The sequence below is a fragment of the Macrobrachium nipponense genome, chromosome 43 (assembly GCF_015104395.2).
Source record: "Macrobrachium nipponense isolate FS-2020 chromosome 43, ASM1510439v2, whole genome shotgun sequence".
NCBI classification, from domain to species: Eukaryota; Metazoa; Arthropoda; class Malacostraca; order Decapoda; family Palaemonidae; genus Macrobrachium; species Macrobrachium nipponense.
Genome location: NC_061104.1, coordinates 21,804,853 through 21,821,277, shown reverse-complemented (window position 1 = coordinate 21,821,277; position 16,425 = coordinate 21,804,853). Strand labels below are relative to the sequence as shown.

General features: G+C 41.5%; 1 protein-coding gene across 2 annotated transcripts; it reads right to left on the bottom strand.

Annotated features, from left to right (window-relative positions):
* Positions 1-595: 595 nt before the first annotated feature.
* Positions 596-16,127, bottom strand: LOC135213562 (uncharacterized). Of its 2 annotated transcripts, none has more exons than XM_064247532.1 (3): positions 16,051-16,127; positions 14,232-14,306; positions 596-6,709 (listed from the first exon to the last, which is right to left on the bottom strand). In XM_064247532.1, the coding sequence occupies exons 2-3, from the start codon at positions 14,302-14,304 to the stop codon at positions 6,084-6,086; spliced, it is 699 nt and encodes a 232-aa protein (XP_064103602.1). In that variant the 5' UTR covers positions 14,305-14,306; positions 16,051-16,127; the 3' UTR covers positions 596-6,083. The 2 variants fall into 2 exon arrangements, with proteins under 2 accessions (XP_064103602.1, XP_064103601.1); XM_064247531.1 differs by lacking the exon at positions 16,051-16,127 and adding an exon at positions 15,733-15,988.
* Positions 16,128-16,425: the final 298 nt, after the last annotated feature.

Genomic DNA, 16,425 nt, shown 5'->3' with positions numbered 1-16,425 from the left:
TATAAGTGACTTACCTTTTATTTGTGTATACCACTGACATTCAATACATGCTATATATGTTTCTGGAGAACAGCAACTTCTCATCATAGGATTTTCTATTTCTGTAATTTAATATAGTTGTCATTTAGATCTGGAAGTATATTATGTATCTTGTTTGTCAGACTAGGGATACACATTGAAACAAGGACCGTAAATCTGGTTATGTATTACCCGAGATCCAGTGATTAGAACTTACCTTGGAACAAGAGCCTTTGCTGGTGTAACGCTAGCTTAATCTTCAGTAAACGAGTTGCCAGTTACTGCTAAATTTACAGCATACCAAGTTCTCTTCTGTAAGACTCTGAAAAATAGCTTTTTTCCCCTGATAGTATATGTAATATAAAAGATAAACTTTTACTAAAGAATTTAACATTAACAAAAAACAACTAATGATTACTGAAAATTTTATTTTTTATTTTTGAAAAGTTAATTAGAAAATCATCTACAGCAGTTGGAAACTCACAAAATACAATTACAGCAGAGTAGTTTTAATTTCTGGGTTCTTATCAAACTAAGGCCATCAAACAACTAGGTATATACTATTGAAAAATCCAGCTGGTTTCTAAATCCTTTATTTCTTCAACATTATAAGTTATTTAACCTTTTCAATTCTAGAAAATATTACTAATTATAAAATATGTGTCCAAGACTTATCTAACACTATCTTTCATATAATATATAACTTTCTTTTGGTCATACATTAGGGTGGTCACCATGCAGGTCTTGACAACAGACTGTTTCGAGTATGTTGCAAGAGTCCTCAGCACTAAACCACTGCATAAGCTGCAACCCTATGGTACAGCAAACTACTACTTTTAGTTTTTCAGTCCCAATTTATTACATAAGAAAAGAAACTGTAATTTAACTGTGAAGATACATAAAGATGTAGATCCTACAAGAGGAAAATCAATCTGTTCACAGTTTTTGTTACAAATACTCATTACTAAGCTGATACGTACATTATGAACATGACAAAAAACTTATGACAAATAACAGAACAGGACTTGTTTAAGAAACACTTTACCAGATCTGCTTTACACCAAAATATCTACTCGATATGCCAGGCAAACGAGAATTCTCTGTGGTTACCCTCAAGTATGTGTTTCTTCGAGACCCTATCACATAAGTTGCACAGATGAATTCCAACAAAACTTGCTACAGAAGCTTGAAATCTTCACATGAATAAAATGACTATATTTTTCTAGGGACTGATTTACTGTTTTCAACGTAATCTATTAGGTTTCTACCAAAACATTTTCAATAACATAATGTAGTCTTCAAGTATGTAGCATATACACACTGCACACTGGTATAGCATGGGAGGAACACACTTTTGAGTTGGAATAAAATTTTACCATCTATATAAAATGCTACCAGTCAAGTACAAGTGGCCACACTACCATTCCGTAGACAAATATTGGTACTGTTTTATCTTCCTGACCATTTATTATCAATATTTGATGTATAATTAATTTACTGAAACATGCAACTATAATAGAAAAACCTAAGTGATTGGAGATTCATGACAAAAACAAATAGCAGCCCAAAACCTTTATAAAAACAAGTACACAGTACTCTGCTCATTCAACAAATTATTGAATTTTAACTATAGTTTCACATACACAATATGAAATGTGACTATGATAAGTATGAATACCATTCCCGTAAATGCCTGCAGAAAAACCTGATGATCAGTTTTTATAAAAGGTTAATTTAAATTAGGCTATCTAATTTTCATGGCCTTGTTCCTGTCCTTTTCAACGACAAAGGTAAAGTGATGATACCTGAGATACAGTTAATAATAATGTGGGAAATTTTGAACAGGTGTGACTAAGAATTGCAGACATTCAAGGGTGGAGTGCATTAAGAAGATTGTACTACAAACGAGGGAGTTGCCGAGAGGTGACATTACGAGAATGGAATATATGCAGAAATCTCAAAGACTGAAATGGTTGGGCATTTGATGACATGAAAATTAGAGAATAGAAAGACACAAGGCAGTGGAAACTGGCATAGATGAAAACTTGGACCTGATGGGAATTTAGGCAGACCATATGCATGGGAGAAGATTATTATAAATCAATCTAATAAACACGATAGGCGTGACTGCAGCTGGGACTAAATGAACACTGCACAAAACCTTCAGTAATGTACCACATGTAGAAGGCCCAATGTACCACATGTAGCAGGCCCGGGGAGGCACATTTTAAGGTGAAATCTAGCCTTGTCTGGGAAAATCTTAGTCTCTACTGTCAAACGCTCTCAACTCTGAGTTCTGTCTGTGACCACAGATATATCTCATTTAGAGGGCTTGGGATGAGAACACTCTTTGTAAAATCAAAGCAGCTTGTAAAACGCAAAACAATTTTAATCCACTGCTCCTTAGTCTTTATTTCATCTGACTGGTCATCATAGAAATGCTCATAAGCATTTGGTACTCCATCTAAATCTATATCTCTGTTTAGTTTTTTCTTATAAAATAACTTTGGACATGTGATTTGAGTAGTCATTCTTGATCTATAATGCTTGTGTTGTGATGTTGGGATGTAGACTTATGCACTGGCATTACAGTGATAAAGTTAAGGAGACAAAAAGAAGTGATGAAGATGGTACCTTGCTGACTACTTGCCTACCCATGCCTAATGGCCTTATGGAGAATGTTGAGCATAATATTCACAATCCTCAAATACTATGGGAAGAATTTTGACTCCTATCTCCAGAATATAGCATTAAGAACTTACATCATAAGCATTGTTTTAAAAAGTATTGATAAAGTTGTAACTTGATACACACTATGAGCTTAGTGGCTCAATACCACCTATGCAAATTTTCTATTGTGGAAGCCTTAATGGAGATGCAAAGTCTTGACCACATGGAATGCAATGATATTTTGTCCAGTTACTGGAGAGCACACTTAAAACTAACAAGCCAGAACAGGAATAGCATAAGGTATTACTATGTCCTCCTCCCTATCAAAAACCTCATGTCTTGCCATGACATCCTACCAATATCTAAGCATCTAGCCTCTTGAAAGAGTTACGTCAGCTTCAAGTCACTGATATTCACTTGCTTTTCTTGGAGACATAAGTGCCAATATCAAACTGTCAGCAATAAGCCATCATTAAAACATGTGCAGAATTAAGGCTGTGGTTAATGGAGGTAACTTTTTTAGTTCCTTCATAGGTTCTCCAGTTCAAAAGAAGACATGAGGTACTTTCTTGCATAACACCAGTAAGACTGAAGAGAAGTCTGATTAACTGGGAGTAGTAGCAGAGTGCAGAGATGTTTATTTAAATACTAATAACACTAATTATGGAAGATGGATAATTTCCTTCTTTATAAGTTTAGTGTTTCATTTGAAGACTCTAGAAAAGCTGCTTAAAGAAAACCAATGTACTTGAACTACATGGTTCAGCACCTTGATAATACCAAATTAAGTGTTCTCCTGCAGGAACTTGAGCCACAGCCAAGGTAAACAAGAATGACAGATCAGTAACCTAATGCACTGTTATCGGGGCCATAACTGGGTGACAAAGAATAAATATCCTAATGTGGATGACATTCACCTCACTGAGCCAGCTCTCAACAGAGTTAGAGAGGAAAGCATACACCTTCAGGCTGTAATACTAGTACACCTTACACAGGATTCAAATCAGGTGATTCCTGTTTCTAAGCTATGTGATCAACTTCAATTTGATTTATATCACAGCAAATGTGCTTTTTGTAAAAGATCCTCAAAGAAATGTAGACCATCCTTGATCTCCATCAGTTTTACTAATTATTTATTTAAAAAAAATCAATTACCTGCAGCAGTCATTTATTAGAGATCCTCATAACAGCTGCCAAGCCACATGTGGTGAGGGTAAGTACTCTTGGTGGAACAAAGACTAATAGTAACTTGCCTAGCAAACTATATCCAGAGCATCCAAGAATTCTAATTGCTCGATGGCTTGCCGCTTGTCACTGTGCACTGATGATAAACTCCTTGAAAGGATGCTGGTGTAACCCTAACCAGGGACATTCTGGATGGAAACCAAATTCTCACATATAATTCCAAGTATCCAAGAAGAGACTTCACACTAATGCAAGAAACTAAAAGGGTAAGAATCAACAAAACAGTTCTCAGTAGCCGAATGTTGAGGTAGGTAGTTTTTTTACCAAGGGATGAAAAAAACAGTTCCAGAATGAGAGCATTTGACAGGTGGGACAGGTTACTCCAAGGCTTTTCCCACTGGCGTCTAATAATTCTCATTCAACCTAACAATTGTCTGCCCTGAATAGGGTAAGAATACCTAAGTAAACAGTTGTATGGTTGAGATTTGTATTGTAACATATTAAGTATTTCAATACAATTCCTTAAATATTTATGCAGTACTCTTAAATTTTGTGACTCACGCAGCTGCTGTACTTCACTCAACTGCTATCACATCAAACCAGTAACCAAGTATAGACTGCAGTGAACAGGAATACATTTCTCTTTGTATGTAATCCAACACTTCTTTACATTTATGTGATCCAACACAGGCATCTAACCTTGATAATGGGTTGTCGTCTGTAATAATATGTCAGTTCTTTCCACAAAGATCTTATTCTTTACAAAATATGAACTATAGGCTTAGGATTAGAAGACATGCTGGAGAAGAGTTCTTAAGCATAAGATTTACATAGTCCTTCCATTTGACAGGTTTCCCCATAGTTTTTATATAACAATAACTCCTCTTTTAAGGATAAAAACCTCTTGCAAGTCCACGTCATTCTTAAAAACAAATTAGTTACTGTGCAACTTTCATAACAATCTTAGAAAAAAAAAAAATACCAAGAACAAGTGAGAGAATATTCTGATCTTAGTGAATTTTGGATCTAACACAGCTCTGTCATACATGCTTAATGAACCTGTAAGCTTTGGGTTAAGATTCTGTTAACATTTAAGAGTTCTTGATGTGGTGTTTGCTCTTCACACTGTAAAAATCTTACCCTAGTTTTTCTCTTCATTTTACGTCATACTTTATCACAAAAAAATAAGATCTGAGTTACATCCAAAATTCACCATTCATCTTTCATAATCATCAGCTGCTGTAAATAAATAATATTCCTTGAATTTTCTTTTAGGCGGCTAAACCGTGGGCTTATAACAGAGATTTGAGAAGACACCCAGATTAGCTCACTAACATCAACTATCTGCCTGAGAACATCACAATAGAATTTGGCGATGAGTAGTTTGCTGGCACACAGCATCTATATTCTGAAAGGCACAGCCATCAATGGGCACACCCACACAACAAATATGCTGGTCAATCAAAAATCTGGTTGGGTACACAGCAAACTGTGCAATGTTAACTTTTGAAAAATTTCTCTTCTGGGGGAAGAAAAAAAAAAGCTATACTGTAATATCCTTCTACATCTTAATTTCCAAAATACTATAAATACTGTACTCTCTTTAAAACTTTAAATATCAATTCAAACATTCTGTAAAGCTTTTTATGCTATGCATGCTTCATTCATCAAAGGCGCCTGTGGACAGTGCTGTCAGAATTTGCAACACCCTTCTGCAACACAATGACTTATACGTATATGAAATCATCTTAAATGAAAAATTCAACTAGATAAAATCTATGAAAAAACACTAGAACTGCTATGACCTGAAAAGATAATAAAAATCATGTTCATACTTAATTCTGATATTTAGTCATGAGAAAACTCTCAGTTTGGTCTCTGATCTGAAGTTAAATTTCACGTTGTTGAATGTCATCGTATTTCAGAAACGGAGAAAACCATACACCTTCTAACAACAAAAATCACTGCCTTATAATGCATTTATAAAAACAGTTATCTGAACAAGATAACTCACATCAATGTTTTCAGCAATACAACGCTTCCTTTAAAGGTACATTTTACAACTCTTGTTAATTGTTATCAAATGCAATTTATTAAAACTTACTATATAAACACAACAGACAGCTAGCTAAAAGCTATTCAGTATATAGTAGTAATATAACATTAGGGCTTACCAATAAAACATACAGGTACATATTGGTAGGAGCAATTCAGGTACAATCATCCATTCTTAGCTGCTGGATGCCTTTTGAAACCGTTTCTAACTCACGAGGTTTGGATGACAAGATCAACCCTTCATCCATTGAAGCCGTTAGATTTTCCATACTACGAGAACGAACTAAAGTATTTCCGGAACTGGCATTCCCATTTGTATTGGCTCCACCTCTGTTGAGACCAAATCCCCTTTTACTTGTGCCACTACTGAGGCTGGTCGTTCTGAGTCTATAGGACCCATTACTATAAGAAGAGGGCATATCACTGGTACTAGGAACCGAGGTATTATTTTCGTAAGGGTGAGTCCGCACTCTTCTTCTCCGGGAAAAACACTTTATCACTCTTTTGGAAGAAGGTTCTTTAATTCCATGACAAGGAAGCTCATAACCAGCTTTAAAGCTCGTTATGAAGGTGGAGTTCATCTTTAACACTTGGAAACCTCCGAAATTGGTGTTTTCTTTCTCAGTCGTGGTGTGTGATGAGCCGGGGCTCTTAGGACTCTTTTGGGAATCCCAGCAAACACAAGATGGTCCTGGCTGGTCTATGTTTAGCTTTTCCATCCCGTTTTTGAGACACTCTTGTAGGTACTCTTTGCGACTTTCTGTAATGGCACTTAGCATACCTGAAAAGGAATGAGGAGGCCCAACTCAAACCTATGTAGTGCTTTTAAAGAAACTAAAATCACTAGAAACCAACTTTTCAGTAAAGTGTATTTCACTTATAACATTTGGGCCTTAAAATTTCAGTCCAAGGATTACTCTACAATGTACTACTGTATATAAGATACAGAAATGATTACAGTACTGGTGCGAAACTGAAGTGACATCCAATGTAATCATATATTACAGTTACCTTTCACTAAACTTTACTTACATGCATAATCAAATAAGATATAATTAGATAGACAAAAATGATATTGTTATGATACAATAAAGTTTGTTCATACTTACCTGGCAGATATATATATAGCTGTATTCTCCGAAGTCCGACAGAATTTCAAAACTTACGACACACGTAGTGGGAGTCAGGTGGTTAGTACCCATTCCCGCCGCTGGGAGGCGGGTATCAGGAACCATTCCCATTTTCTATTCAGATTTTCTATTCCCACTGTCTCCTGAGGGGAGGTGGGTGGGCACTTTGATTATATATATCTGCCAGGTAAGTATGAACAAACTTTATTGAATCATAACAATATAATTTTGTTCATGAAGCTTACCTGTCAGATATATATATAGCTGAATCCCACCTTTGGAGGTGGGGAGAGACAGAATAGGATTTTAGGAAACATATACATGCAGATGATTGACATCTTGGTTCCTTACCTGTTAGCATAGCTGACTTCGTGATTACTGTCACCCAAGTCTGCTTCTGCTTTACTAGAGTCTCCAGCAAGGTAGTGACCTATGTAGCTGGTGAGTTCTAGATGATCTGTCAACGGGGGCATGACCACAATGCGACTAGACCATTTGACCATACAATGAGGGCAATGAAGCAAAAAATACCACCTGGCCTAGCCTACCAAAGGTTAAATCCCACATAACTAGGCTAAAGGAAGGGAGGTCCGCCTTAGGCGGTCGACCCTACAACCATAAACAACACAATAATTAAAAGCTCACCTAACCAATCTAAAGGATAGGATGAGTGCTACTTCCTGCCCCCAAAATAGTGTCTGCGACGATGTATGGCCCAAGCAAATAGCAGTTCTCGTATGCTGTCTTCACCTCCCGTAGGTAGTGTGAAGCGAACACCGAGTTGCTACGCCAAAAGGTGGCACTCAAAATGTCACTTAGTGCCATGTTTTTATGAAAGGCTACCGAGGTAGAGATAACCCTCACTTCGTCAGCGTTCACTTTCAACAGCCTCATGTCACTGTCACTGCACGAAGAATGCGCCTCTTTAATGGTGTCCCTCAAAAAGAATGCTAGAGCGTTCTTAGACATTGGCAGATCTGGCCTTTTGACTGAACACCACAAGTTACCAGAAGGCCCTCTACAATCCTTCGTCTTCTGCAGGTAGAATTTGAGAGCCCTGACAGGGCACAGGACTCTCTCTGGCTCCCGAACAAAGATTTCGGCCATACCCTTAATCTCAAAAGTCTTAGGCCAAGGGTTTGACGGGTTCTCGTTCTTTGCCAGAAACGTCGGGCTCAAAGAACAAACGGCATTGTGGTTCTTGAAACCAACATGCTTACTCATAGCTTGGATTTCGCTAACTCTCTTCGCCGTCGCCAGAGCAGTTAGGAAAACAGTTTTTCTTGTCACGTCTCTAAGTGAAGCAATGTGAAGCGGCTCGAAACAGCTGGACATAAGAACCTTTAGAACCACGTCCAAGTTCCATGATGGTACTTTAGGTTGAGGTACCTTCGCTGTTTCGAAAGATCTTAGGAGATCGTGAAGGTCTCTGTTGTTAGCCAAGTCCAGGCCTCTGTGTCGAAAGACTACAGACAGCACACTTCTGTAGCCTTTTATCGTCGGGACTGCCAGCTTCAAGTCCTCCCTCAGGTAAAGGAGGAAGTCAGTGATCTGGTTCACAGAGGTCGTGGTGGAGGAAATGCCCTTCTTCTTGCACCAGCTCCTGAAAGCGGCCCACTTCGATTGGTACACTGCAAGAGAGGAACCTCTTCTTGCATTGGCAATTGCTCTTGCCACAGGTCTTGAAAAACCTCTCGCTCTGGCCAGCTTTTGGATAGTCTGAACGCAGTCAGACTCAGAGCGGGGAGGTTTTTGTGGTACCTCTCGAAGTGGGGCTGTCTGAGTAGATCTATCCTTGACGGAAGCGTTTTCGGGAAGTCTACTACGAAGGACAAGACCTCTGTGAACCAGTTCATCGCAGGCCAGAAGGGGGCGACTAGCATCATCCTTGTCCCCTCTGAGGCTGCAATTTCCTCAGAACTTCCCCTAGGATCTTGAACGGGGGAAAGGCGTAAAGGTCTAGCCCTGTCCAGTCCCAGAGAAGGGCATCTATTGCCACTGCTCCTGGATCCAGAACCGGGGAGCAGTAAAGCGGAAGTCTCTTCGTTCTCAACATCGAGAGGACGTCCCCACAAACTCCACAGCTCCTGGCATAAATCTTGATGTAGGGTCCATTCGGTCGGCAGCAGCTGACCTTGCCGACTGAGGAGGTCTGCACGGACGTTCTCGACGCCTGCGACGAACCTCGTAAGGATCGTGATGTCGCGTGCCCTCGCCCACAACAAGATCTCCTTCGCTAGAGTGAACAGGGACCGAGAGTGTGTTCCTCCCTGCTTCTTGATGTATGCCAGAGCTGTGGTGTTGTCCGAGTTGATTTGCACTATTCGGTGAGAGACTTTGTCTTGAAAGAACTGGAGCGCAAGATGAATTGCTGCCAGCTACTTGAGGTTTATGTGCCAGGACACCTGTTCCCCTCTCCAGGTGCCTGACACTTCCTTCCCTCCCAGTGTTGCTCCCCACCCTGTGGAAGACGCGTCGGAGAACAACACTAGGTCGGGGCTCTGAAGCTTGAGGAAAACTCCTTCCGCCAGCTTCAAAGGATCGAACCACCATCTTAGGTGTTCTTTCACCTCTTTCGAGATCTTCAAGATCACATCCATGTCGTCCTCGTGATTCCAGTTGTCTGACAGGAAAAACTGAAGAGGTCTGAGGTGCAGCCTCCCCAGGGAAACAAACTTCTTCAGCGAGGAAATGGTCCCCAGCAGACTCATCCATTCCCTCACCGAGCATGATTCTTAACCCAGAAAGGCTGACACTTTGCTTAAGCATTGCTGCTGACGTCCCTGGGATGGAAAAGCCCGAAAAGCCACTGAATCCATCTGAGTCCCCAGATAAACGATGGACTGCGTTGGGGTCAGATGTGACTTTTCGAAATTCACCAGAAGTCCCAGGGACTTCGTTAACGTCAAAGTCGTATGAAGGTCCTCCAGACACCGGTCTTCCGAAGAGGCTCGAATAAGCCAGTCGTCTAGGTAGAGAGAGATCCTGACGTTCGACAGATGAAGCCACCTCGCCACGTTCTTCATTAACAAGGTGAAGACCATCGGGGCCGTGCTCAAACCGAAGCAGAGAGCCCTGAATTGAAATACCTTCCCCTTCAGGACAAACCGCAGGTACTTCATCAACTGGGGATGGATCGGGACGTGAAAATATGCGTCCTGGAGATCTAATGACACCATCCAATCCCCCGGTCTTAAAGCCCCAAGAACTGACTGAGGCGTCTCCATCTTGAACTTCTGCTTGGCGACAAAGAGGTTTAGACTGCTTACATCTAACACCGGTCGCCACCCTCCCAACTGTTTCGGCACCAGGAACAGTCTGTTGTAAAAGCCCGGGGATTCCAGGTCCAAAACCTGTTTGACTGCTCTCTTCTCAAGCATCTGCTCGAGCAGATCGTAAAGTATCTGTTGTTTTTCCCCATGGTAAGAGGGCGACATATCCCTGGGTGTCGTACACAGCGGGGGTGGTTTCAGGAAAGGGATCCTGTAACCCTTCTCTATGATGTTGAGTGACCAGTTGTCCGCATCTCTCCCTCTCCAGGCTTCCGCAAATAAAAGAAGTCTAGCTCGTACCGGTGACTGAAGGACTGCTTGCTCATTTCTTGCCCCTGGGTTTCGAAGGGGCTCTGCCTCTGGGAAGGCCTCTCCCTCGAGGAAACGGTCTCGAAAGGGCTTCGGTTTCTTCGAAGCTTGAACTCCCGACGTCGAAGGTACTGCAGGTCGTCGAGAAGATTGGGCAAGTAGGTCCTGAGTTGCTTTCTCTTGCAAGCTGACTGCAAGATCTGCAATCATAGCCTGAGGGAAGAGATGATCCGAAAGAGGGACAAACAACAACTCCGCCCTCTGCGAGGGAGAAACTGACTTCGCCGTAAAGTTGCAGAACAGGGCTCTCTTTTTCAAGAGTCCTGTGCAAAAGTGTGAAGCCAGCTCCTCCGAACCATCCCTGACAGCCTTGTCCATACACAACATGACGCTGGACAGCTCCCCCAGCTAATCGAGTCCGGACTCCTTGACTGGGTATCCAGTACTCCCAGGCACCAGTCCAAGAAGTTAAAAACCTCTAATGTGCGAAAGAGGCCTTTCAGATGGTGATCTAACTCCAAGGTAGTCCAAGTCACTTTAGCGGATGAAAGAAGTGACCTCCTCGATGCGTCCACTATGCTGGCGAAGTCCCCCTGAGCAGAAGAGGGAACTCTCAGACCGACGTCCTCTCCTGTCTCGTACCACATGCCCGCCTTACCGCTAAGTCTTGAAGGCGGTAGAGCAAAAGAGGTCTTCCCTTGAGCCTTCCTTAACTCCATCCAGTCCTGGACCTTGCAAAAAGCTCTCTTAGTTGAAAGAGACTTCTTCATTTTCACGAAACCCGTGGTCTTACTGGCTTTCGAAGACAAAAGTTGAGAAGGAGGAGAGCGAGGAGCAGAGGGTTGGAACGTATCTCCAAACGCGGTCCGAAGAAGGCGGGTAAAAACCTGGTAATCTGAAGAAGCAGACGTAGTTGGTTGCTCATCGTTAGCTTCCTCCGAAGCGCTGTTCACCTCACCCTCTTCTGCAGGTGAGGTAGAAGGGACCACCGAAGGCAGAGGTAAAAGTCCTTTAGGCCCAAGCCTTAAACAAGAGCGTTGCTGAGACGACGAAGGCAAAGCAGCAGAGTGAGTCTCTTCTAACAACTCCACAGCAGGGTCAGGAACTGAAGTAGAAGCTTCCTTAACTGAAGAAACATGGCACGCTTCTTGAAGGCGGGAAGTGTCTTGAAGAGCGTCAACAAGAGCGCGCGAACGTCGGTGAGTGTCCACGTCAGCGTCCATCCGAGCGTCAACAGAAGCGTCCAGTAAAGCGTCATGCCTAGCATCCTGACGAGTGTCAACCGAAGCGTCCAGCAAGGCGTCATGCCTGGCGTCTTGACGAGCGTCAAAACAAGCGTCCCGATAGGCGTCCAAACGAACTGCCCATGACGCGGTCGAAGGAAAAGAGTCTATCCTCGCTTCTTGCGGGGCGTCATGCTTAGCAGCAAGAGGAGCGTCCTTCAGGGAAGAGCGAGAGACATCTCGGCGAGAAACTCGACTGCGCGAAGCAGCTTGCACGGGGGCGATCCTAGCAGGAAAAGCAACATCCTGCTTAGCAGCAAAGAGAACGTCACAATCAGGCGACGGAGCGTCACGCAGCGAAGAAAGGGGAGCGTCCCGAGGAGCAGGAAAGCAGTCCTTACTCCGAGAGCTACGATGTTGCTCCCTCTCGACGGAAAGAACGTTTAGAAAAGCGTTCCTCGCGCCCTCTAGATAGCCGCCGGGGAGCTGCACGAAATCTAGAGGGCGACAAAACAGGTGAAAGAGACGAGCGAGGAGAAGGAGAGGGAGACTGTCTAGTCCTCTTAACGGGCAGTCTGTCATCCTTCCTCCTCCGAGGAGGTTCCCCCTCTCTCTTCGACAGCAAAGAAGCAAGTTGTTGCTGCATAGAGCGGATGATCCTCTCGGTAGGAGAAGATTCCCTTTCAGAAGGGCTGATCCTGTGAGAAGACGAGGGGCGAGGGGACGCCTTCTTCCTTCTCACAGGAACCTCCACAGCACGATCCCTGGAGTGACTGGGGCGCTCGAAGGCGTCATCATCGGATGACGTCTTAGTCCTCTTCTGTGGCGGGAAGGCTGCGAAGCTATCTGGGGAAGACCGCACATCAGCCGAAGCAAAAGGACGTAAAGCGTCCCGATACCGAAATATCCTCTTCAATGGGCGAGAGTCCGACCGAGAACTCCACCCCATGCGCGGGGAGGAAGCCTCGGATGACGAGAAGCACTCCTTAAGGAGGCGTGCACGCGCACGCTCCTTGGCAGCCTGGGAAGCGTCAACAGTAATTGCCGAAGGGACGTCAGATCGGTGGGGGTTCCCCGTAACCCTCCTTCGGCTTTTGACATGCCCTCTCCCTGAAACCTGGGAGTCTGGCAGAGGTCCAGGCCTAGAGGCGAAATAGGGCCGATCTGACGCCCCCTCCACAACACTAGGGGCACTATCACTGCACTTCACTGCACTCGGATCACTTTTGCCTTCCAAGGCGAGCACTGCAGCGATCATCAAACATACAAACATGCCCTCTACAATTCTTGCATACAGTGTGGGTCTACCGATGCTTTCGGTAGCCTCACCTTACATTCATCCTTACAACAAACCCTGGCGCTAGCCGAACTAGACCCAGACATCTTAGTTTTAAGGAAAAATCAAGCCAAATTCTAAATCAGTCCACAAATAATGTGTGCCTAGCCACAGATCCAAAGTCAAAAAACCAAAAATCAATCAGGATACTTAAGTATCCAAAAGTTTCGAAAATCCAAAGACGGAGGTACTGAAAACAGATGTTTACAGTACCGGCGACAGAGAAAATCTGAATAGAAAATGGGAATGGTTCCTGATACCCGCCTCCCAGCGGCGGGAATGGGTACTAACCACCTGACTCCCACTACGTGTGTCGTAAGTTTTGAAATTCTGTCGGACTTCAGAGAATACAGCTATATATATATCTGACAGGTAAGCTTCATGAACAAAATGAGGCATAGCTAACCATTTTGTGACAAGAATCAAGTGCTCTCTTGAGGTAAAGAAATATAACACAGTTTACACCTAAAACAACACTATACTATTGGCATTCTTCTAACATTGTTAGTTATCTAATTCAATAAGCCCTACAAATTACAACCAAGTAACAGCTATGAAGATAGCTAAAGAACTTGTAAATTCTTACTGAATGGCATGAAATGTAAATGATTGCACAAACCTACAGGAAAGGAACTGTAAAGGAAGGTGGCTAAAAGCAAACCATACAATAATGGTTTGTACATCAAATGGCACTTACTCATATGGTCTCTGAGCTCATTATGACTTATTGCCACATGTACTAGACTACCAAAGTCTGTTGCATGTTTTAGTTCTTATCACATAATACAACACAATTAGGTAAAATAAAAAAGTATTTTATAAAATGAGTAAAAGCCCTAGAAAATACAAACTATATTCAAGCTGGTTACCAGTAAAGGGCTCTAAATGTTCGCCCTAGAAAATACAAACTACTCAAGCTGGTACCGGTTAAGGGCTCTAACTGTTTGGTGGGATCAAATTTGTATGACAAATATATATGAGAAGTATTTAGGGATTTTAAATGAACAACATGCACAGGATGTACAGAACATACCAAATTCGTCAAGAGCCTTGTTTAAGGCGATGATGTTATATAGTTCTCCTATACTGTTAGAAGTCATTGTCATTCCTGAAATAAAAAAAAACAAAACTTATAAAAAATTCATATCCTTTATTTATTTATTGATCTCATTATGTAAACTGCAAATAAACAATTTATGTATTGTGTAACATACAAACACCAAAACAATCCAGCCTTCTATAATTTCAAAATTATTATGATGGTTGCAACAAGAGAAAGATTTGTAATATTTGAGTCTTTCCAACAGTCCTTTGACATGTTTCAACCCCAATCCCAATAATATCATCAAAGAAAAGTTTAGTAGATTCAGAAAACACCACACTGTTTCATACAATGTGGATTTAATCTCTCAGGGAAACCACATTTGCAGACTTGTGCTTCAATATCACTTAAATAAAAATAAAAAAGCTAAAGGCAGACAATGTTGCACTGATTGAGAATGGAGAGCTAGAGAAGTTTTATTTTACGGAAGTTTTTGCTGGGAAGCAAACTAATAGAAATACTGTTTACCTTTGATACCTCAACCTGTATAACCCTAAAACACAACTGCAAAATTCACTTGGATAAATATGGCCACTGGAGCAATGATAGACAAGCAGGGATAGAAGACTAAACTGTAACGAGTGCGATAGTTGCTACCTCTCCATTTCCATGGGAATTTCCACTCATTACTGTTACCAGAAGTTGTCAATCTTGAATGGCTTTCTTTCTCAGAATTTGAAGGACATATGCTCTAGTAGAATAGCATCTAAATTACAGTGTAAGCCAACTTGGTATCAAAAGTTATTCTAAATTCATTTTGCATATTCAGTAAAGCTAAATTTAGGTCAACAACACAGTCAAAAACACACAAACCAAGTCTTATTTGTCATCAGAGAAGGAGATAATAATAGTCTACTTACTAAAAAAAAATCCCATGCTGGGTCAGGCTACTATGTCCTTACCTTGATCAAGATAACAAAACTCTCATGTATGGTATCCTAGGCCAAAATTTCTTACAATTTTATACAATCTCAAACGCTGTATAACCTAGCCTAAGTTTAGGGCAAGCTTAACCTAGTTTCTAAGCTTCCTAGCCAAACCTAGCTTAAGCCAATAGCAATATTTGCCTAAGGAAGCTTGTAGCTTTACTAAACAAAGGCAAATCAGGATAGCAGTCTAGCTTGGGCTAACCACTTGACATAAAGTATCCTTACATAAGTTAGAATAGGTTAGGTTTAAGATAGAAAACTAGCAAGCCTGGCTGAATCAATACATAGCCTATTACAAGAGCCACTTGTTTAACGCCATGGCTTAAGCCTACACAAAGCTAAACTAACCATAATTATTATTAAAATAATGAATTAACTTGTTTCTCTATGGCTGTTCAGGCTAGGTAGGTCAGCTCTGGCTAGAACGTGTCTAAAATGTCCAGGACAACCGAAGTACCTAATGGTTGGACTCTCGAAATTAGATCAGCCAAAAGTAGCCTTACCTAGGCTGGATGTTTGAAAGCTCACAAGAAACTCGTCCATTAATCTTTTATAGTAAGTAAAATGTTCATTTTAAAATGACATCTAGCATCCACGAGTGGGAACGGAGACGGGCACAAATTTGACACTTGAAACCAACACTTGCTCCTCAGCAGACCACAAAATGGGGACCAAACTCAAGTTATTTCTAAGTTGTTTCGGCTTTTTCAAACTCTTCCCTTCCTTTAAATACAAAAACTTTGGTTTATTATTTATGGATCATTTATCTTCTGATGGGTCCACGTCAATATGTCCCATGTACGAAACCAAACGATACTTACATTTTACAAGTAATAGATTCGAGGGTTCAAGGCCGTATACTCCATCATCAGCTGTAGTAAACAAGGAGTTGCCAGAGGGCTCACATTGAGTTATCGTACACATAAAATAAAAGTTCACATCCTTTATAATTGTGTATTTAATTTCATACCATATCCAGAAATATATCAATAAAAACCTTCAAATAATTATAAATTTATTTAATTAGAATAAAATTTGTCACCAGAGTATCTTTTATGACATTAAATAAATTTTTTTAATACCAAAACAATTTTACACGCGTATGGTAGTTGTCGTACATTTGTAGCTCCGAAGTAAACATAACATTGGTGTTTCTGCCCCTTGCACCACGGGAGGGGGCGCGCCCACATTATGAC

Coding starts and splice junctions, on each gene's coding strand:
- LOC135213562 (XM_064247531.1), bottom strand. CDS start 15,772: ATGGACGAGTTTCTTGTGAGCTTTCAAACATCCAGCCTAG. Junction 14,307..15,732: donor CTTTCAAACATCCAGCCTAG/GTAAGGCTACTT, acceptor TTTTTATTTCAG/GAATGACAATGACTTCTAAC. Junction 6,710..14,231: donor CAAGGCTCTTGACGAATTTG/GTATGTTCTGTA, acceptor ATTCCTTTTCAG/GTATGCTAAGTGCCATTACA.